This window comes from Pyrus communis, chromosome 11 (assembly GCF_963583255.1).
Source record: "Pyrus communis chromosome 11, drPyrComm1.1, whole genome shotgun sequence".
In the NCBI taxonomy this organism is placed as follows: Eukaryota; Viridiplantae; Streptophyta; class Magnoliopsida; order Rosales; family Rosaceae; genus Pyrus; species Pyrus communis.
Window position 1 is genome coordinate 11138856 of NC_084813.1, and position 24158 is coordinate 11163013.

At 40.6% G+C, this 24158-nt stretch overlaps 1 protein-coding gene across 1 annotated transcript in view; it reads right to left on the minus strand.

Moving 5' to 3' along the window:
* Positions 1 to 22318: 22318 nt before the first annotated feature.
* Positions 22319 to 24158, minus strand: part of LOC137709005 (3-epi-6-deoxocathasterone 23-monooxygenase CYP90D1-like) — a 28629-nt gene continuing 26789 nt past the window's right edge. Inside the window, exons 9-11 of the mRNA XM_068448150.1 lie at positions 24039 to 24153; positions 23551 to 23918; positions 22319 to 22543 (exon numbers count right to left, since the gene is read on the minus strand). Coding sequence (XP_068304251.1) covers positions 22319 to 22543; positions 23551 to 23918; positions 24039 to 24153 — 708 coding nt within the window. The remainder of the gene's footprint in view (positions 22544 to 23550; positions 23919 to 24038; positions 24154 to 24158) is intronic.

Genomic DNA, 24158 nt, shown 5'->3' on the forward strand with positions numbered 1-24158 from the left:
CTCCCAAAAGGCCTCGTCCTTGGTAGAGATGGGAATATACATTGAAGGATCACTCCCTTGGGCGATGTGGGATGTCACAATCCACCCCCCTTAGGAGCCCGACGTCCTCGTCGGCACACACGCGGCCATGGTTATGGTCTGATACCAATTTGTCATATCCCGGCCCGGGGGGATCACTTCCCGGCTCGCTCCACCACCGTAACATGATATTGTCCACTTTGGGCTTACCATTCCCTCACGGTTTTGTTTTTGGGAACTCACGAGCAATTTCCCAGTGGGTCACCCATCATGGGATCGCTCTAGCCCCCTTCTCGCTTAACTTCGGAGTTCCTACGGAACCCGAAGCCAGTGAGCTCCCAAAAAGCATCGTGCAAGGTAGAGATGGGAATATACATATAAGGATCACTCCCCTGGGCAATGTGGGATGTCACAATCCACCCCCCTTAGGGGCCCGACGTCCTCGTCGGCACACTCGCCACCAGGGTTAGGCTCTGATACCAAATTGTCACATCTCGGCCCGGGGCGGCTTACTTCACCGGCCCACTCCACCACTGTAGCACGATATTGTCCACTTTGGGCTTACCATTCCCTCACAGTTTTGTTTTTGGGAACTCACGAGCAATTTCCCAATGGGTCACCCATCATGGGATTGCTTTAGCCCCCTTCTCGCTTAACTTCGGAGTTCCTACGGAACCCGAAGCCAGTGAGCTCCCAAAATGCCTCGTACCAGGTAGGGATGGGAATATACATTTAAGGATCACTCCCCTGGGCTATGTGAGATGTCATAATCTACTCTCCTTAGGAGCCCGATGTCCTCGTCGGCACACACGCGGCCAGGGTTAGGCTGTGATACCAATTGTCATATCCCGGCCCGGGGTGGATCACTTCCCGGGCCCACTCCGCCACCGTCGTACAATATTATCCTCTTTGGCCTTACCATTCCATCACGGTTTTGTTTTTGGGAACTCACGAGCAACTTTCCAGTGGGTCACCCATCATGGGATTGCTCTAGCCCCATTCTCGCTTAACTTCGGAGTTCTTACCGAACCCGAAGCCAGTGAGCTCCCAAAAGGCCTCGTGCTAGGTAGGGATGGGAATAAACATTTAAGGATCACTCCCCTAGGCGATATGGGATGTAACAATCCACCCCCCTTAGGAGCCCGTCGTCCTCGTCAGCACACACGCGGCCGGGGTTAGGCTAGCCTAGGGGAGTGATCCTTAAATGTATATTCCCATCCCTACCAAGTACGAGGCCTTTTGGGAGCTCACTGGCTTTAGGTTCCGTAGGAACTCCGAAGTTAAGCGAGAAGGGAGCTAGAGCAATCTCATGATGGGTGAACCACTGGGAAGTTGCTCGTGAGTTCCCAAAAACAAAACTGTGAGGGAATGGTAAGCCCAAAACGGACAATATCGTGCTACGGTGGTGGAACGGGCCCAGGAAGTAATCCGCCCCGGGCTGAGATGTGACAATTTGGTATCAGAGCCTAACCCTGGTCGCGAATATGCAGACGAGGACGTCGAGCCCTTAAGGGGGGTGGATTGTGACATCCCACATCGCCCAGGGGAGTGATCCTTATACATATATTCCCATCTCTACCTTGCACGAAGCCTTTTGGGAGCTCACTGGCTTCGGGTTCCATAGGAACTCCGAATTTAAGCGAGAAGGGGACTAGAGCAATCCCATGATGGGTGACCCAATGGGAAGTTGCTCGTGAGTTCCCAAAAACAAAACCGTGAAAGAATGGTAAGCCCAAAGCGAACAATATTGTGCTACGGTGGTGGAGCGGGCCCAGGAAGTGTTCCGCCCTAGGCCGGGATGTGACAATTCGTATCAGAGCCTAACCCTGGCCGCGTGTGTGCCGACGAGGACGTCGGGCTCCTAAGGTGGGTGGATTGTGACATCCCACATCGCACAAGGTAGTGATCCTTAAATGTATATTCCCATCATGGGATTGTTCTAGACCCCTTATCGCTTAACTTCGGAGTTCCTACGGAACCCGAAGCCAGTGAGCTGCCAAAAGGCCTCGTGCTAGGTAGGGATGGGAATATACATATAAGGATCACTCCCCTGGGCGATGTGGGATGGCACAATCCACCCCCTTTAGGAGCCCGACGTCCTCGTCGGCACACACGCGACCAGGGTTAGGCTCTGATACCAATTTGTCACATCTCGGCCCAGGGCGGATTACTTCTCGGGCCCGTTCCACCACCTTAGCACGATATTGTCCGCTTTGGCTTTTGACATGTATCTCTATCATGCGTTTCATATTGGACACTTAAGAAAGATAATTTGGTTTAGATGCGTATTCCATCTAATTTAATGAAATAAGGAACATCTGATGGTTAGTTGTGCAATGCAACTAACTTGGGGTGTTGTCATTCATAGTCTAAAGGAAAAATAACTTGAAATTGGTCTATATGCATATATCATGTGTGGAGAAGGACCCTCTAACTAGCCTTTCACCCATTTAATTCACCTAATTTCGTTTTTACAAAGTGTATTCTACAAAGTTTTTGTTTTATGTTTTAAATTCGTCAAAAACAATCCCCCTTTCATTTAGTCTTGTTATTTGAGTCAAAATCTGTTTTCTTTGAGTCTTTTGAGTCAAGTTAAGGTTTATTTTTGTCTAAAACACTTGTTAGGTCTAAAATTGAGTCTTTTTAAGCGTTTATTGCTGTTTGAGTGTTTTAAGTTAGTTTAGAGTCTATATAGTCTAGTTTAGTGTTTTGAGTCTTAATAGTCTAAAATTCATCCAAAGAACTTCTTAGAGTCTGTTTTGAGTCAATTTAACTTGTTTTGTGCTGCTTTGAGTCTTTTTAGTTTGCTTTGAGTCATATAAGCCTATTTCCTTGACCTTTCTTCTAGAAACAAAAGCCTATTTCCATTCACCATCCGCAGCCACCAAAGAAACCACGCAGCCGCGCTATTCTTCGAAAAGTTCAACATCCGAATTGCTTCAAAGGGGTTTCTTCTATGAACTTTAATTTCACTCATGTTGTTCTTGATATTAATATATTTTGTAATAATGTTGTGTAATTAAGTTCATAGCTGGGGATTTTGATGTAGCCTTGCAAACCTAATCTATGTTACTAAGTTAAAGTAATCAAATTACGAATCTGTGTTCCTATTTCATTCACTGATTTTATAGTATAATTTGTTTGTTAATCTTAATGTTTGATCACCATTAGGGCTGCTTACAGATTATTTGATCAAGGTTATAGTTCACATCCTGCTTAATCTTGGTAGGCATGTGAATGAATGAAGAAACTGCTATGCATACATCCTGCCATGTGATTTCTTTGGTTATTTGAAGTTTTCTTGTTCTTAATGGATTCTTATTTGGTAATCTAAGTTGAACATCACCGCTAGGTTGTAGATTAGGATTTCTTGATCACAACTGCATATCAAATGGATGATGTTAAATGAGTAAAATGAACCCTATTATTCATATTTACATTATCTTGCATTTTAAGTTACTTTACTTCTCAAATCAAAATCCAAACTCAATTTGTTAGTTTCATTGTTTAGTTAGGGTTCACGTAAAGCTAGTAATTTGCAGAAGTCTAATCAGTCCCTGTGGTTCGATACCTTTACTTGTGCCATTATACTATCCTTATATTTTCACTTGAAAGGAACATAACATTGACCCACAAAAAGAACATAAGGCTACGTCTATAAGAGTTGGAAGCGTTAGATGAGAGAAAACAACACTTAGATTATTATCAAGCATGACTCTCCAATGTGTTTGACAAAAAGGTCTATCTTCGATCTTTTCAAGTGGGAGACCTCCTCCTAGCAGTACATAGGGCTATCATCATGACGCACAAGACGGGAAACAAGTCTACTTCGAAATCGGATGGCCCTTACATTGTGTGAGAAGTTTACACCAATGGTGCCTACAAGATCGTGGGGGAAGATGACTTAAAGATCGGCGCCATTAATGGCATGTTCTTAAAGCAGTACTATGCCTACGGAGAAGAGAAACCATGCTCCTGGCGCGTAAAAGCCTAAACTGTGTACAATACTAAAAAAAAACAATAATATTGTCCGTTGAGTTGAAAACTTGAAAGGGCAGCTCAAGCAAAATTTAGGACATATATATATAATGTATGTTAAGTTGAAAACCTGAAAGGTCAACTTAAGCAAAAGTTAGGACAAAAAAAAAAAAAAGACCATTAAACTACATGATGACTTGATCCTTCCCCAAATAAGGGTACGTCGGCATCTTGAACCTTCAACTCCTAGTTCAGTTACATCAAAATAAAATAAAGGGTTTGTTCAAGAATTTATACGTTATTCCTCAAAAGGTTCGACTAATGAACATTAGTCTTATCTAAAAAAATACAACTAATGACGGTACTCTAAAACTAAGTCCTTGAAGCCATGACGCCGAGTTTCAAGCAAGCCCTCTAAGGTCATCAAAGTGTTGGCATCAGTCGAAGACAATGTTGGTAGCTCTACAATCATAACTTTCTCACCCTCTAACCGAGTGATCTCATCTCGATGCAGGAAAGGAAAGCCTCTTGCTCAGAAAGATAATGTTGAAGTCGGGATGCCTATTCTTCTAACTGCTCCTGATCCTTCTTCAACGCCTCTATTCGCAAGTTTGTATAAGCTAGAGAGTCTCCCATGAGTTGATAACGATTGGTAGCAGCTTGCTAAAGTGATCGAGCCTGAGTAAGAGACAAGTCAATAGCCGCAAGCTGCTGGTTGAACCTCTAGAGTTAACTCCTTTGAAGAAATGACATGCAGAGATGAGTACTCACACATGTAAAGAGAGTTGGAAATTAAAGATGCAAAGAGAGGTGGGAATTAAATAAAGATAGGAAATGGGAGTTAATGAACTGTGCAAGGAGAGGTAGGAAATAAAAAGTTAAAAATCCCCAAAAATTATGGAGATGCTCGGGATCACACCTCTACGTGATGGTCATGGTCATATGGCGATGTGAAATTATGGAACGATCGAAACGGTGGTACATAGTGTTTCCACTAGATTAGCCATAAATTTGTAAAAAATGAAGTAATTTTTTCATAAATGGAAAAAATGTGAAAAAAATAATAGCAATGCTCGTATAGACAAGGGATACAACTTTCATGAAGAACGGAAGTCCAACCCATGCACCCATAATGCAAAATCCATTGCGGCCAATAGTAACCATCGGATTGTTGTTAACACTTATGCCTTGTTTGGTCATCACTGTTAGGTTTTTTTGGTCATTTTTTTTTTGTTGCAAAGTTTCATAATTTGGGGGATTGCGAGAGATGAATCGTTTGGATTGTTCACATAACGTTCATAAATGTATTTATGATGCGTGGCTTTAAATGGCAGGCTGTGGGGATTAGAGAAATTGTTCAGACTGAAATGGATAGGAACAACGCGTACTGGATGTGGTGGACGATGCTGATGTTGTGGTTTAGGTAAGCATGTCAGCAGGTATAGGCACCATTTATTAATTTTCAAATGCCCATGGATTAATCATTAATCGGGGTGGTGGCCAACCGCTTAGCGCCTAGGCGGGGCCTAGGTGACGCTAGGCGGGGAGTTTTTGAACAGTGAAAGGCGAGGCCTAGGTGACGCTAGTCATGATTGTGTTAAGTAAATTCTAGGCAAGAGTATCATGCAGTTCATAGTTACGAATGCCTTGTCAATGCTTATAATTTTCATAAAACTTAATGACTTTTGATATGTATCTTTATCATGCGTTTCATATAGAGAACTTGAGAAAGATAATTTGGTTGTGATACGTATTCCATCCAATTCAATGAAACTAGGAAAATCTGAAACATGCGAAATATATAAGCACACAAATTAAAACCCTCTTTTGACAATTGTAGTATATGAATAAGTAGGGATCGTTCTAGACCGGGGATTAGGAGGGATTGCTAAATCACTTGAAAACTGACTCAAAAACGTAAAACAAAGGTTAAAACACTAAACTAGACTCAAAGAATGCAAAACTAAACACTTAAATCACTAAAACAAACCAAAAGACTCAAAACAGCACCAAAACACTCAAAACTGCCTTAAAAACACAATCTGGGCAGTTTTGGGCACTTACACTAATTTGGATGAAATTGGGTGATAAATTGAATCAAAACACTTAGAAACACAAACTAAGACACTTTCTAACTAAATTGGACACTAAAGTAAAGGGGGATTTAGTTTTTGACGAAATTAAACAAAATGCACAGATTGTAATAAAGACAGAATGTAATTACGAATTTGATGAAAATATGGATGGAATGCTAGCTAGAAGGTTCTTCTCCACACATGTCACACTTGCATACAAGATGATTTTCAGTTGGTCTTTCGATGAATCATGAAACTCAACACCCCGGGTTAATTAGGTTCGCTTAAATTAACCTTCAAGTTCTCCTTAAGTTAATGAATTGGATGGGACAACGCATACACAATTCAAAACATTCTCCAAAAGTCCTTTACGTGAAAAGCACAATAAAGATACAATCAAAGATCATTAAGCAATATGAAAACTATAAGTGTTGACGAGGCATTCGTTACTATGATGAGCATGAAACTAGTGCCAAGAATTCATTTAACGCGATCGTTTATAAGCGACCTCCACTACTTGTGAATATAAGATTGTAACTATTAGGTGAAACTCACTTATATTCTAGCATCATATTCATGCATGAAAACTAAGCGTGCACTCTCAATAAACATACACAAATAAGTTATCAATCAAGCAGTTAAACAAATTGAATCCACAACTCATGAAATTCCAACCAAAGGTAATCAATTCATATTGCAAGCATAAACATGGTTTTGAATCACCCCCTAGCTAACTAGGGATTTAGCCTCTCATGTTCACAGAAAGAGAAACAAAATTGAAATTAAACATAAAGAACAAAAGATTGATTACACCTAGAACGCCCAACGAATCCACTTTGAATTTCTGCACGTTTCAAGCTCCTCTTTCTTTCTTTCTTCTTCCTGCGGCAGAGAGGGTTTTAGGGTGAGTTTGGATGATTTTCTGGGTTGGGAATGGATTTATGGGGATATGGTGGTGCGGCAAGGAGGTGGGAAGGTGTATGGAGGTTGGGAATGGTGGCTGGAAGGGTGGAGTGGCTGCGGCAACAAGGTTTCTGGGTGATGGTGGCTGCAGATTGAAGGAAGAAAGGGATGGGAGTTGCGGCTGAATGGAATGGTGGCTGAATGAAATAATAGAATGAATGAAAATGTCTCCCCTAGGGTGCGGCTAGGCTTTAGATTATATAGGGTTTCAGAAAATAAAACCCTAGCTTATTTTGGTTAATTAAAATTAAATCAAAGGCTTCTAGAATTAGGAAATAAAATCAGAAATTAAAAGGGGAGTGGCTGCAAGGTGCGGCTAGGGTTTAGTTTAGGAGAGGAGCATGTGATTAATTGCATAACCTAGGACAAAATTGCCCCCCTTGCACGGCAAGGGAAGGAAAGAAAGGGAGAGGCCACGGCAAAGGGGTTTAAGGGGCCTAGGGCCTTTGTTTTGTGTCCTAAAGTGCCTACAAGGTCTTCAAAGTGGCTAGAAAATACGGACGTTTAAGATTAGGAAAGGTTACCAAAACGGGAAACCTAGGGTTAACTTTCCTACTTCAAGTAGGAATCCTCGTTGAAGTAGGAATCCTCGTTGGAGTAGGAATTCATCGTTTCTTCAAGTCTTCCACACATTCATTCCTCTTTTGCTCCAAAAGACTCCAATTTGCATCTTCTTGCACACTTTGGCTTTATAATCTGAAAATGCACAAAAGTGACTTTAAACACTAAAATAACTAAGGAAACACAACATAAATGCACGAGAACAAGCTAATTAAGTCGCATGAATATGCTCCTATCAATTCCATCCAATTCAATGAAACTAGGAAAATCTGAAACTTAATTTGTGCTTCTCATGATTAATTTGGGGCATTGTCATTCATGGTTTAAAGGGATAATAACTGGAAATCAATTTGTGTTTGATATGTGCATGTGTGGAGAAGGATCCTCTAACTAGCCTTTCACCCATTCAATTCACTTAATTTAATGTCTAATCTGTTTAGTTTAATTAATTTCATCCAAATCAATCTCCCATTTTATTAAGTATGTTAGATTAGTTAGAAAAGTGTTTGAATCTGTCCAATTTAGTGTTTTGAGTCTTACTAGTCTAAAATTCATCCAAATAACTCCTTAGAGTCGGTTTTGAGTCCATTGCTAGTATTGTGCTGTTTAGAGTCAGTTTGGTGTTTCTAAGTCTAGTTTAGTGTTATTTAGTCTTTTGAGTCAAGTTAAGTCTAATTTTCGTCAAAATCACTTCTTAGGTCTAGAATTGAGTCTTTTTTATTGTTTGTTGTTGTTTTGAGTGTTTTAATTTAGTTGTGAGTCTATAGAGTCTAATTAAGTGTTTTAAGGTCTTATTTGTGTTGATTAGCATCCCTAGTTAATTCCCGGTCTAGAACAATCCCTACTTGCATATATACTACAATTGTCAACAATAGGGTTTAATTTGTGTGTCAAGTTAATTTTCACATCACCCTACAAGGAAAGATTGGTCACTTAGGTTGAATGATGCACTTTGGGCTTATCAAACGGCATACAAGACCCCAATTGGAATGAGCCTTTATCGACTTGTGTTCGGAAAGGCATGTCATTTGCCAATGGAGCTTGAGCACCACGCATATTGGGCTATAAAAAAGTTCAATTTTGATCTCCAGGAAGCTGGTGTAGCAAGGAAGCTCCAACTTAATAAGTTAGAATAGCTCAGAAATGAAGCATATGAGAATGCTAAAATCTACAAAGAAAGAACCAAGCTCTATCATAACAAAGCAATTCTCCGGAAAGAGTTCCAACCAGGTATGAAAGTGCTTTTGTATGACTCACGTTTGCGACTTTTTCCAGGTAAATTGAAGTTTGGATGGGTTAGACCCATCAAAGTGCTTCAAATATTTCCCCATGGAGCTATGGAGATAGAGAACATCAAGAATGGCACCTATTTTAAGGTCAATGGGCAGCGTTTAAAGCCTTATTTGAAGAATGTTCCCGAGGAGCAGGCCTATCAAGTTGTAGATTCTCTCGAGTTTACGACAACTTAGACACGCTGCCAAGTCTTGCCTAGACATTAAATAAAGCGCTTGCTAGGAGGCAACCTAGTTGGGTTTGTGTTCTTTCCTTTTATTAGTTTTATTTTATTCCACATACTCTGCCTATTTGCACTGCATACATTCCATTCATTTTTAAGCATTGAGCACAATGCTTAGTTGAGGTTTGGGGGTGTGGGATTGAAAATTTTCGTTTGTTTTTAGTTTTGGTTAAGTTTACTTTTGCTTACTAATGTGAATGTATATGAGGGCTATGTTTATAAACAAAACTACAGTGTTGTCATCAAAAAGTTTCGTATCTTATTTTCTTTTGCAAAGTTGTTACTCTTGGAATTATGATGTTTAAAGTACCATGCTCAAATTATGGACGAAGAATAGTGGAGACTACCCTAGTGAGTTCTTTTGAGCCTATTTGCTTTTTTGAAAGGGTTTAAAGTGTTTCTGCCCCTATCGTTTTCTTTCAATTTCACTTTAAATGATCTCATTATTTCTGTTTGATTGAATGCTAAGAATTATTCTTTTTTGCAGATACCATGTGTTTGGTTTCACTCATGAATGAACTCAATGAGACGATGTTAGGCTATGCATGTTTTAACCACCAAAAGGCCAAATTCGCTACCTTTATGTGTGTGCCATTACCGCGTTTTGAAGCCAAATACTTTTAGCATTTTTCTTTTCTCACCACTATATTTCCCTACCATTTCATCTCAATTAGAGATACTTAGCATATTACAGCCATACCCTATAGTTTGGGGAATACCAAAGTGATAAAGCCAAAGATAATGATTGAGCTCTACATCAAGAAAATGGTGTGTATCAAGGTAACATATGCTGGAATTGCAAAATAAAAGAAATTCCAAGACGAAAAGAGAAATAGAAAATAATGAAAAAGAAAAAGAAAAAAAAAAGATGATAAAAGAAAATGCAATTTCCAAGTCCTTTCACTATCGCACATGGGTCGTGGACGCCAAACAACTAAGGTCAATTGAAGAGGAGAGCTTGCTAGTTTCAGAAGGAAGACACTTTGGTATGTTCCAAGCTTTACTATTTCCTATCCATTTTTTTCATAGCCCTTCGCCTAAGCCTTACATTACAACCGTGTGAAAGAACTAGCTGATCTTTGAGGATGTATTCATAGGTGATGGTAAGTATGTGTGTTATCCATATTCTTAGTGTTCGATTCATTTCATGAGATCTGTTCAGAAATTGTGCTTTTATTTCATATTTCATAAGTGAGAATTTTGATTCCCTTTTTTGTAATTTGATTCACATATGTTTGTGGATAGACTACACCTTAGGATCTGAGTGAAAATTTGAGTGATATCTGAGAGGAATAGAGTTGAGGCGAATTCTATCTTTAGCATTTGAGTATGGTGTCTTTGAAGTCATGAGTCATGGAGTAATATTCTTACACTTTACCCATGATACGATTATTTGAAGTGGCAGACTTTTGGTTTGAATGTATGACTAAGCTTTCATTGGTTCGTATTAGTTTGTTTTAAGTATGTTTTAACCAATTTGTTTGCAGAGTCTATAGATGTTTGTGGGCGTCATCACTATAAACCCTTAGGAGACACAACTCCTCCGACTAGGGACACCTAGAGGTTTAAAGGCTTGTTGCACATGCTCAGTGCAATCGTTTAGCCAACGAAATTGGTATAGTTAGATTTTATTGTTTTTGTGTGCTTTTAGTGATAGTTTTGCTCGAGGACTAGCAAAAACCAAGTTTGGGGGTATTTGATAACTCATATATTTCATGCATTTATACCATCCATTTATAGTCTCTTTGTGATGTTTTTGAGTTAAACTGGTTGCATTTTACCCTATTTTGTATTAGTGTGCAGTTACATGTACTTTAGGATCAATTTGAGGGCAAAACAAGTGAAAACATGCCCTTTTGGAAGTTGATCCTTATTCAAACGTGGAGAGAAGTTTAGTGGCCTGTTTTGGAGCCCAGATAAAGTTGTTACTTGTTTTGAAGTTTAAATAAAGAATCCAAGATGAATCTGGCTTGTTAAATGATCAAGTACAGAATGGGAAAGGAAATGGGATATCTAGCCTGATTTGGAGGTGCCAAATAAGGCAAAAACGTGCAAAATAAAGGCTAAGTTGCTGGGATCACTTTGGAATATCTTGTTGCCTTTTTTACCTTATAAAAACTTGCCTTTTAGCCACTTTTACATGCCCTATTTATTCTAGGCGAATTACACAATTATGCGGACATATTTTTTTCCTCTCTTTTCATTCACTCTTATGAAAAACCCTGGCCGTTCCATACACTTTCGCCACTGCTGAAGACTCATCGCAGAAGGCTGTTCTTGGAGAAGTTCTACATCATAATTGCTTCAAGGGTTTCCTTTCCTGAATTTATTTTCACTCGTGTTGCGTATTTTCGTTTTAATTTATTTGAACATGATGTGTAACTAAGTTCATAGCTAGGGATTTCGATGTAACCTTGCAAAATTCATCCATGTTTTTAAGTTGAAGTATTCAGTTTATCAATTTGCTTCCTATTTCATTCACTGAATCTATTGTTAAATTTGTTTGTTGATTTTAACGTTTGATCACCATTAAGGTTAACAACAAATCATCTAATCAATATTATAGTAAACATCATGCTTAATCTTGGTAGATATGTGAATGAATGAAAAGAATGCTATGCAAACATCCTGCCATGTATTTTCTTTGGTTCTTTAACGTTTTCTTGCATGCTAAAGACTCTTAATTAGGAACCAAAGTTGAACATCCCAATTAGGTTGCAGATGAGGATAATTTGATCAAAACCACACATTATATGGCTGATCATATATATGTAAAACAAACTCAGGAAACAAGTTGGTAGTTGAATACGGCATAGCTTTATAAACATGGAATTGGTTTTGTAATGGTGAATTTGAATCCCTGGCTTCATCTCCATTGCTTCTATATCAATATATTATTCATTGCTACATTCTTGCATTTTATTTTAATTAAGTTTATAGCACAAAAACTACTCTCAATTGGTTACTTTCATTCTTTACTTAGAGTTCTTTCAAAGTTAGTACTTCATAAAGGTCCAATCAGTCCCTATGGTTCGACACCCTTACTCGTGCCATTATACTAACCATATTTTTGCACTAGGAAGGAACACAACATATACTGTAAAAAAGGGAAAGACCCACTCATCTGAAGTCCACGGTACAAATCCCTAGCACGAATATCGAGGCATCATGAATGATCGTCACCTAGAACAAATATCAAATCACATCTCAAAATTCTTATTGATAGAACACGTAACTTACATAAAACACATCCCCAAGGGCATTCTAGAATGACTTGTAACCCATTGACCAAAAGCCAACCATCAGTCAAAGGCTGATGATAGGGTCCACAACCCTACATAACTCGATCCGGAAGATCCACACTTCGGATTTCTGATTTGTAACTTCCCAAGAGTTTCAATAATCTTCTAGAACAACATCCCAAAGTTTCGGAACGATCCGACAGTCGAATCTTCGACAATCGCTAAAATTAAGTGGCAGTCGACGTTTAGATTTACACACTTAGAAAACCCATCCGGGAAGATCCATATGTCAGATTCCAGATCCATTAGTTCCTAATATTGTTAAATATTATGTACTATTACGTATTAAAGTGTGGTGACGATCCAATGGTCTGAAGGTCGAATCATATAATAACCAATTGGCGGCCCTTAACGAAAATATAACCAAACAACGCCATTTCATCAATCGGATGTCTAATATGAAATTGGGTCACCCATTTTAGCCTAAGGAAGTCAAATAGTGTCTCTGCCCACGCGCCGTCACCACGCAGTGCCGCAAGCAGCGGTCGATTGCCCTGACTTGCCGAAAAAATCAGCTATTTCCAAAAATTACCAAATTTCACAGAAATGAAGATCTCAATGAGTATAACAAGTTTTATACCTATGGTCAGGTCCAATTTGGCAGGGAAAAGCACCAATTTAGCTCGCACCCGTCAAAAACCCTAAAATGGGAGAGCTTCGATTCGCCGTCTTTGGTGCACCACCGCCCCTACCACCGATTGGGTCTTGTTCCTGGGTCCAAGGGGAGTCTAATGGTGGTGGAAATTGAGGGAATTTTCTTCAAAAATTGATGAATTTCCACCAAGAGCTTCATGGTGCCGACACCATCAATTACCACGAAACGGGCCTAATCTCATTGAATCTTTGGTGATCAATGAAGGAGGAGGGGCATGATGATGTTTGCAGGTGTTGGAGTGTCCTAATTCACCAGAAATAATGGCGGAGATCATAAAAAAGGCTTGGAGAGGTGCGGGTCGAAGGTTGGGTCACGGTTTGTAAATTGGTCAAGGGAAAAGGGTCTTGGTTATGTGCCTCTCTACTCCCTATTTTCCCCTCCTTTCTTCCGTTTCTGATTAGCTAGACTTCTCTCTCCCCTCTCCCGATTCGGCCCCCTCTTTTTTTTTTTTTTTCTCATTCTCCTTCCTTCGGTTGGGCAACAACCATTTTCTCCTCCGTTCATTCTTCTCATTTTCTTCATTTCTCTCAAAATAATCTTAAAATAATAATATAATAATTATGAGAGATAAATAAAATAATAAATAGTAATTTTACTTTTTAGATTTGTAATTCCGTAAAACTTCTATCGTAATTCCAGTTTCGATTCTACTTTCACCCACGCGTTCGTATTGTCGAGTACTACAGGGATACGTTAAAAGAACATTTCGTCAGTTTCACTATAAGTTGGCCAACGAAAGTCAGTACCCTCACCTGTAGGGCATTTTCGTCAATTCACTCGTATAAAATTAATGCAATCGTAAAATTAGGCACGGGTTGTCACACTGCAGTACGAAAGGGGCTCACATGACTCCGTGTTGTACTCAAAGCCCTACTCCAAGAAGATTGATGCCTTGAGGATGCCAATGGGTTATCAGTTGCCAAAATTCATGCAATTTGATGGAAAAGGTAAATCCCAAACAACATATTGCCCATTTCATTGAAAGCTGCAACAATGATGGGATAGAGCAAGACTACTTTGTTAAACAATTCGTGTGCTCGCTAAAAGGTGATGCCTTTTACTGGTACACCGACCTCGAGCTCTTGTCTATCAATAACTGGGACCACCTTGAAAAGGAATTCCTCAACCATTTCTACAGCAATCGCCACACCATAAGCATGCTGGAGCTGACAAGTACAAAATAGTAAAAGGATGAACCTGTTGTCGACTACATCAATAGATGGCATTCATTAAGTCTGGATTGCAAAGATTGGCTTTCTAAAACCTTTACCATTGAGATGTGCATTCAATGCATGCATTATGGGTTACATTACATCCTTCAAGGCATAAAATCGAGAACATTTGAGGAGCTAGCAACTCGTTCCCATGACATGGAGCTGAGTATTGCCAATAATGGGAAGAAAAAGCCGATCACCGACTTTAAGAAGGATAAGGTGTTCACCCTAAAAGTATACAAGATTGGGAAAAAGCTCGCCAATGAAGCTTTTGTCATCCATACTACCCCCATCAAGACTTCCTCAACGCCCGTCAAGATCTCCTCCAAGAACAAATCGAAAGAGATGAAGAGAGGTAAGCCTTCTCGCACCTAAGACAAGTACAAAAACACCTTAAGGGAACTGAAGCAGAAGACGTACCTTTTTCCTGACTTTGACATGGTAGCAATGTTAAACAACTTGCTGGAAAAAGGTGATTGAGCTACCCGAATGCAAGAGCCTCAAAGAGATGAATTGCGTTAACGACCCTAGGTACTGAAAATACCATTATATCGTGAGTTATCCTATTAGCAAGTGATTCGTCCTCAAGGAGCTCATCATGAAGCTGGCACAACAAGGGCAAATTGCACTCGACCTGGAAGACACGGTCGCAACACACACTACCACATTTACGTTTTGATCCATCAATCTCATGCATTTCTCAGTAATGCCTGACCACTCATGTCCATGCTCAAGCTACACGGCACCTTCTGCATAACCATGATTGGGGGTAGGCAACCAAAATGCACCTACCGATGATGAAGAAGGGTGGACATTGGAGGCCTACAAAAATATAAGAAAGCCAAAACCACAAGCCATATAGCTAAAGGTGGAACAGGGGAGAAAGCACCGCCGCCGCAACAGTAGGAAACCCAAAAGAAACTTAAGAGCTGCTAAGCCAATGTACGCTGGGGAACCTATGGAGCAAGAGCCACGCATTCTCGTCTCCTTGTATGAATACTTCCCGAAGGATTTCTTCCAACAGTGCACTTCCATTGCCTGTCATATGGTTGAAATATATATAAAAGAGCCCTCAAAAGGAAAAGTTATCACCGTCAAGGAAGAAAAGATCCTCCGCCCGAAGAAAGCCTGTCGACACACTTTAGCATCGAGGTGGCGCTGTGATTGCTTAAAGAGATGCAAAAGTACTAGTAGCAGTCTTGGCAAGTCCCGACGACCATGAGGTGCAAGAAAGCAAATACGAAGGCTTGAAGCTTTGACCACACGAATATGTCGCGTGTTGTGCTGCTTATGATGCAATCAACTTCACTAACGAAGACTTGCTAATGGGATTAAAGCCTCACAATCGTCCTCTCTTCGTCTCTGGGTATGTGAGAGTGAACAAAATAAACCGCATGCTTGTGGATGATGGGTCAGTCATAAACATCATACCAAAATCAATAATGACCATAATCAGCATCAAGATGGATGAACTATCTAAAAGCCGTCTTCTAATCCAAGGTTTTAACCAAGGAGAACAAAGAGCAATGGGTATGATCCGAGTCAAGATGACCATATGCAAACTTAAGTTAAGCACGCTATTCCATGTGATTGACGCAAAAACTTTCTACAGCTTGCTCTTAGGAAGGCCTTGGATCTATAAGAATGAAGTGGTGTCGTCCACCTTCTACCAATGCTTAAAATTTTATCGAGAAGGAGTGAAGGTGATACAATGTGACACCAAGTCATTCACCAAAGCCGAATCACACTTTACAGATGCCAAGTTTTACATGGATGAAGACATGGTGCCTGAAGCTCTTCCAAAAGAGATCAAATCCATAGGCAAAACCGCACCTAAGAAACAGGAGTGGCAAGCTGATAGGAGCATATTTATGCAACTTTGTTAGCTTGTTTCTTTGCATTAGGTAAGTTAGTTTCTATTTATTATAGTGATTTAAGTTATTTTTGTGTGTTTGTAGGTTTAAATGGCAAAAGAGGCAAGAAAGTGCATTTTGTTGCATTTTAGAGCAATTTTGGGCTGTAATGGATAGTTTGCATATAGAGCAAGGTGGATGGACGAATTTAAAGTTCAAGAAGGGCTAGGAATGTGCTTAACATCTAGAATAATCAATTCAAGACTTGGAAGATAAGGAATCAACTATAAAGAAGGAAACATTATCCAAATTACCTTATCTTATCCAAACCTTAGCCAACCTTATCTTATCTTATCCTAACCTAATCTCTTTCCACCTTAATTCCAGCTGCAAAGGGGACTCCTCTTCACATTAAAACACCTAAATATCAAGTTTCTAGAAGCCCTATCTTTCTCCTACATTGGTGCCGCACCCTTTCATCCCTTTCCTTCTAGAAACCTGCCACAATAACCTTTCTAGAAGGCCCATTCCCTGCCGTAAGTTCTTAATCCCTTTCCCTCTTGGTTTTTGCCAAACCCTAGTCCTTTTTCTTCTTGAATTGTGTAGTCTTTTTCCTTTCAAAAATTATGTGAATCCTAGCCTATAAATACATCATTATGCTGCACAATTCAAATCACCACACCCCATATATTCACACCACATACATAGAAATTCCTCAAGTGCCACAACAAGGAAGGAAGGAGAGGAAGAATGTCGTGTCTGCCACCATTTAAGCGAGTGCCGCTGCCTACTTTGGAGTGTTGGAGTGTTGGAGCATTTCTGGGTACTTTCTATCCTTAGTTTTAGTACGATGTTTATTTTAATTTGGTTTTCAATTATGATGAACATGAGGAACTAAATTCTTTTTAGTTAGAGGCGAATTCAAAGCCATGGACATATGTTTTATATGAATTGATTTCCTCTAGTTATTGTTTTGTATATGTTTGATTTATAACTTATTCTTGTATGTTGATTAAGGATGCATACATAGTTTGCATGCATGAATTTGATGCTAAAATATAAGGGAATTTCACCTAATCGTTATGAACTTCTATTTATAAGTAATGGAAGTCACTAGTCATGATTGTGTTAAGTAAATCCATGGCAGGAGTATCATGCAGTTCATAGTTATGAATGCCTAGTCAATGCTTATGATTTTCATAGAACTTAATGATCTTTGATATGTATCTCTATTAGGCTGTTCATGTAGGGATCTATTGAAGAATAATTTGGTTGCCGATGCATTATCCATCCAATTCAATGAATTTAGGAAAATTTGAAAGTTAATCTGTGCTTTTCACGATTAATTTGGGGCATTGTCATTCATGGTTTAAAGGAATAATAACTGGAAATCGATTTGTGTTGCATATGTGTCATGTGTGGAGAATGACCCTCTAGCTAGCCTTTCAGCCATTCATTCACCCAAATTCGTACCCTTTTACTTTGTTTCTGCAAGTTTATTTGTTTTAAGTTTAAAACTCGTCTAAATACCCCCTTAGTTCTTATTTGTGTTAGTTTAGTTTAAATTCATCAAATTTTGTCCCCATTTAGTATTTTGAGTCTTTTTAGTTTAATTTTCGTCCAAATCACTTACTAGTACCTGTTTTGAGTCAATTTAACTTAGTTTGTGTGTTTTGAGTCAGTTTAGCTTATCTTGAGTTGTTAAGAGTCATGTTTTCTGTTTTTGAGTCTAGTTTAGTGTTTTAGAGTTTAAATTGTGTAGATTAGCATCCCTTCTAATCCTTGGCCTAGAACTATCCCTACTTCCACATACTACAATTATAGGGTTTAATTTGTGTGCTATCTTTTATCACATCACAAGCCATGCCCAAGAAGTAAGTTGGGGAAGCCGTGCCATTTTCAAGCAAAGATGATGATGAGCCTGCCAAGCCCGCAACAATCAAAGGGAGTGTGACACCCTTAAAGGGATCAAACATACCCATCTTCCGATACATCCCAATGTCGAGAAGAAAGAATGGGCAATCCCTATTCGAAACTGGAACAAGCAAAGGCGACACACAGCTGCACAAGGATGATGTAAAGCTGTTCAAGACAAATGCGGTTTTACCTTTGACATAGCTAGGAGACACTAAAGTTTCAAAACCACCACAAGGTTTCATAAAACCCCTGCCAAATGGGGCAGAACCAAGCTCTCTTCCAACCAAGAGGACTGAAGAAGGTTTCGACCCAAACACCTATAAACTCGTGTTAAAGGTTGGGTACGATTTCGCCTCCTTCTCAAATCTTGAAAAGAATAATGCAAACACCGTCAACAACAAAGAATGTGACCTCACCAAGACTAAAAAGAAGTTGAAGGAGCATGGTTACGAAGTTGACAACAACAAAGTTGGACTTGGCTTCACACCAAATATGCCCGTGAACATTTCAAGAAAAGTGAAAAACGCTTGCACTCAACACATCCACGTAAGCGTTGAAAAAAATCAAGAGAAGCCTAAACTCGCCCCTCGAACATCAGTCCTTGATAGGCTGAATCGTTCCAAACCCATAATTTTGTCACTTGATGGCATTGGTAGTCAAGATCGAACTTCTGTCTTCAAACGGCTTAACACGCCAACACCCCAAAGCTCTATTTTTTAAAGGTTGTCAAAACCTAAGAAACAAAGCAACACAACTAGCTCTCCTCCTCGACGGTCAGCCTTGGAAAGACTTGAAGAAACCAATAAGCCTTTTACAAAGAGGAATACAATGCTAAAGGAAGAAAAGCTCGACGGTCTAGCAAAAAAAAACGACATTCGAAGGATGAAACACTAAGCAACCTTGGAGGTTGACACAAAAGGACCACTAAAGGTAAAGAGTCGCAGCATCATCTATACTGGCCAATCTTCATGTCAAAAAAGCCCAAAATGACGGCACTAAAGAGAAGGTCCAAGATGTCTTCCACATCATAATCCAAGATGACAAAGAAGATGAAATCCCCAAGGAAGACGTCACTGCAGCACCACCATAGCTCGAGGATGGGGGGGTAAGCCACGGTTGATGATCTCAATAAGCTCAACTTAGGCATAAGCGAGGAACTGAAGCCTATCTTCGTAAGTGCACTACTAAGTGCAGACGAGATCAATGAGTACTACCAACTGCTCTTGAAATACAAAGACATCTTTGCTTGGACCTACAAAGAAATGCCCAACCTTGACCCTACCATCACCATGCATTGTCTTGTAGTCAAGCCTGGAACACGGCTGATAAAGCAAACTCAAAGAAGCTATCGATTCAAGCTTATCCTTCAAATTGAGATCAAGATTGACAAGCTACTTGAAGTAGGCTTCATTCGAGAGGTGCAATACCCTAAATGGATCTCCAACATCATCATTGTCCTTAAGAAATCTAGACAAATACATGTTTGCATATACTTCCGAGACCTCAACGATGCTTTCCCAAAATATGACTTTCCCTTGCTAATCATTGAAGTTATGGTGGATGCGACCACTGGCCACAAGGTACTATCATTCATGGATGGCTCCTCTAGGTACAATCAAATTTGCATGGCTCCCGAAGATGAAAAACTAACAGCTTTTCGCACTCCAAAAGGTATCTACTGCTACAAGGTAATGCCCTTTGGGTTGAAGAATACTGGAGCCATATATCAACACGCAATGCAGAAGATCTTCAACGGCATGCTACATAAAAATGTAGAATGTTACGTAGACGATGTAGTTGTCAAGACCAAGAAGAAATCCAATCATCTGAAAGATTTACGAATGGTGTTCGACAAACTACGGTACCACAACCTCAAGATGAACCTGTTGAAATGTGCATTTGGCGTCACCTCTCAAAAGTTCCTCGGCTTTATTGTCAAGCACCATGGCATTGAAGTGGACCGATCAAAGATTAAAGCCGTTCAAAGCATGACCAAGCCAAGGAATCTACATGAGCTTAAAAGTTTACAAGGGTGGCTATGTCACATCCCGGCCCGGGAAGGACCACTTCCCGGGCCCGCTCCACCCCTGTAGCACGATATTGTCCGCTTTGGGCCCAGACCACGCCCTCACGGTTTTGTTTTTGGGAACTCACAAGAGAACTTCCCGATGGGTCACCCATCCTGGGAATGCTCTCAGGCGCTACTCGCTTAACTTCGGAGTTCCCATGGAATCCGAAGCCAGTGAGCTCCCAAAAGGCCTCGTGCTAGGTAAAGATGGGAATATACATTTAAGAATCACTCCCCTGGGCGATGTGGGATGTCACAATCCACCCCCCTTAGGGTCCCGACGTCCTCGTCGGCACACACGCGACCAGGGTTAGGCTCTGATACCAAATTGTCACATCCCGGCCCGGGGGGGACCACTTCCCGGGCCCGCTCCACCACCGTAGCACAATATTGTCCGCTTTGGGCCCAGACCACGCCCTCACAGTTTTGTTTTTTGGAACTCGCAAGAGAACTTCCCGATGGGCCACCCATCCTGGGAATGCTCTCACGCGCTACTCGTTTAACTTCGAAGTTCCCATGGAACCCAAAGCCAGTGAGCTCCCAAAAGGCCTCGTGCTAGGTAAGGATGGGAATATACATTTAAGGATCACTCCCCTGGGCGATGTGGGATGTCACAGGCTAGCCTTCATTAGGTGTTTCATCTCTAACCTTCCGGGACACTGTGAACCCTTCAGTCGACTTATGAAGAATGACGCTCCATTCATATGGGATGATGCCTGCCACAAGACCTTCAAGAGCATAAAATGGTACCTGGCAAGCCCACCTATCTTGGGAGCACCCGTACTTAGAAAGCCGTTTATCCCATACATTGATACACAAGAGGGTTCCATTGGAGCAGTCTTGGCATAAGAAAATGAAGAACAAAAGGAAAAAGCACTCTACTACCTAAGTACAACTCTCACTGGTGCAAAACTCAACTACTCACCAATCGAGAAGATGTGTCTGGACTTAGTCTTTGTCGTCTAAAAGCTTAGACACTACATGCATGCTTACACCAACCATTTGGTTGTAAAAGCCGACCTAGTCAAGTACATTATGTCCAAGCTGGTTCTGATAAGGCGACTAGCTAAATGGGTGTTGCTTCTTAATTAACACGAGATAATCTATGTCTCAACTAAAGCCATCTAGGGATAAGCCCTAGTGGACTTCCTTGCCGATCACCCAATCCTAGCTGATTGGAAAATCTTGGATGACTTGCCTGATGAGGAGGTGTTCTACATTGACATCTTCCTAACGTGGACAATGTTCTTCGATGGATCTGCACGAATGGACGGAACGAGGGTAGAAGTAGTATTCATGTCACCACAAAGACAAGTACTACCATATTCCTTCCGATTAAGTGAGTTGTGCTTCAACAACATCGTTGAGTACCAAGCTGATCATTAAACTCCAAATGGCGATCAACATGTAAATCACAACGCTACAAGTGTATGGCGGCTCTAAACTTATAATCAATCAACTCTTGACTGGATATGAAGTGAAGAAAGATGATCTCGTCCCATCATTCCGATTAGCAACTTAACTGCTACAAAATTTCGAGGCCATGACGCTAAAATATGTGCTAAGAAAAGAAAATCAAATGGTGAATGCTCTAGCAAACCTATCCTCAAGTATGGCACTAGGAGAAGACGAAGATGCGGACATGCCAGTTTGCCAAAGATGGGTGATCCCACTCTTCACATAAATGCTACTAAATGACATAAACATCATCTCAGTACATCCAGTCGACACTGAAGAGTGGAGACAACCACTGATCGACTACTTGGAGTATGGAAAGCTTCCAAATGACCGTTCTGAAATACGTCAATGAGCACCTCGCTTTCCCTACTACAAAGAAACACTCTACCAACGCTTTTTTGAAGGAGTGCTTCTAAGATGCCTAGGTGAGGAAGAAGCTAATTAAGCCCTAGAAGAAGCACACTCAAACATATGTGAAGCGTATCTCAAAAGAATGGGTCACTACTGGCCAAGCATGGTGAAGGATTGCTTGTAATACGCCAAAAGGTGCCAAGCCAGCCAATTCCACGCCAACTTCATACATCAATCACCTGAGCTTTAACACCTTCCAGTTGCCTCATAGCCATTTAATGCATGAGGATTGGACGTCGTATGACCAATCACACCAAAGTCATCTACAAGAGAAACTTACATCCTAGTTGCAACAGATTACTTCTCCAAGTAGGCTAAAGTTATACCCCCTAAGGGAAGTCAAGAAGGAAACTGTTGTCCATTTCGTCAAGGAGCATATCATCCACCGATATGGTGTGCCTCGCTACATCATCACCGACAACGAAAAATAGTTCTCCAACCGACTCATGGATGAGCTCTACAAGAAATATAAGTTCAAGCAGCACAAGTCTTCCATGTATCATGCTCTGGCCAACGGTCTTGCGGAAGCATTCAACAAGACGTTGTGCAACCTCCTGAAAAAGGTGATCAGCCGAATAAAGAGATACTAGCATGAAAGAATAAGCGAAGAACTTTGGGCATATAGGACGACACATAGGACCCCTACCCAAGCTACACCTTATTCTCTTTTATATGGCATGGAAGTTGTTTTGCCACTCGAAAGTCAAATCCCCTCACTAAGGATGGTTATACAAGAAGGCTTGACTGAAGAGGAAAATGCAAAGCTACGACTTCAAGAGTTGGAAGCACTAGACAAAAGGAGGCTCGAAGCTCAACAACACTTGGAATGCTACCAAGCACGGCTATCGAAGGTATACAACAAGAAGGTCCGCCCAAGGTCTTTCCAAACTGGAGATCTTGTCTTGGCATTACAAAGGCCTATCATCACAACTCACAAGACAAAAAGCAAGTTCACATCAAAATGGGATGGACTTTACATAATACAAGAGGTCTACACAACGGCGCCTACTTAATCATGGTAGAAGATGGCTTAAAGATTGGCTCCATCAGTGGCAGATTCTTGAAGCGTTACTACCCCTAAACCAAACAAGCAATGTTTTTTTCCTGCATGAGCCTAAACTGCACACAACACAATGTTCCTCGCCTGCACGAGCCTAAACTGCATATGGCACAATGTTCCTCACCTGCATGAGCCTAAACTGTATGGCACAATGCTCCTTGTTCGTATGAGCTTAAAATGTGACACTCAATGCTCCTCGCCTACACAAGCCTAAACTACACACGGCAGTAATGCTCCTTGTTCGCACAAGTTTAAAGGTGACACTCAACACTCCTTGTTCGCATGAGTTTTAAAAGGCAACACTCAACGCTTCTGGCCCGCAAGAGCATAAACTGTGTACGGCAAAATCACTATGAAACTTCAAAACTTCAAGTACAGTCACATCATCAACAAAAACACAAACACTTTGAAGAATAAAGAGCAAATTCAAGAATGTGAATACTTTATTTCTTTAAAGGAAGAATATGGCTACAAAGTCGTATTAGAAAATGAGCAAAAAACAAAGACAACTTCTCCAGTAGTCGACAAGGTGTTATTCCAAGTCACAGCTCTGCTATGGAAGCGATCATCAAGAAGCTCAAACGAAGCTGGTGGATTGTCACGAACATGGTGCGAAGGATTCAAGATAAGAATCCTTGATGTACACACCTTCTTTTTCATATTTGGTGGACCAAAATCTGCCACCTCCCAAGATACTTCAGAAGAGCATGACTTGATATGTATCGAGTTATCTTTCGTAGGAAGAACAAGCACCTTAGGGCCGGTCAATGGCACACAAAGCTTCAACGTCGTTCCCCTATCTTGCGAATTGCCTTCCTTCACAAGAATGGTGATGGTATTGCTCTTAAAGCACTTGAAAAATACCATGGCTGCAACAAAAAAAAGAAAAAAAGTGAAAAGATAACATAAGCACAAGGTGGGACGATAAGAGAAAAAAAAGAAGAAGAAAAAAAAATGCTTCACTAAAACAAAAGACATACGAGACAAACCTCGTAAGCGTTGAAGGATGACGATGACAAAGTCACAACGACGAAAAGAAATCAGCCACAAAATCTTGAAGAGCACGGCAAGGAGGGCAGCTATAAGACAGTCCTTCAACGCATGCTACA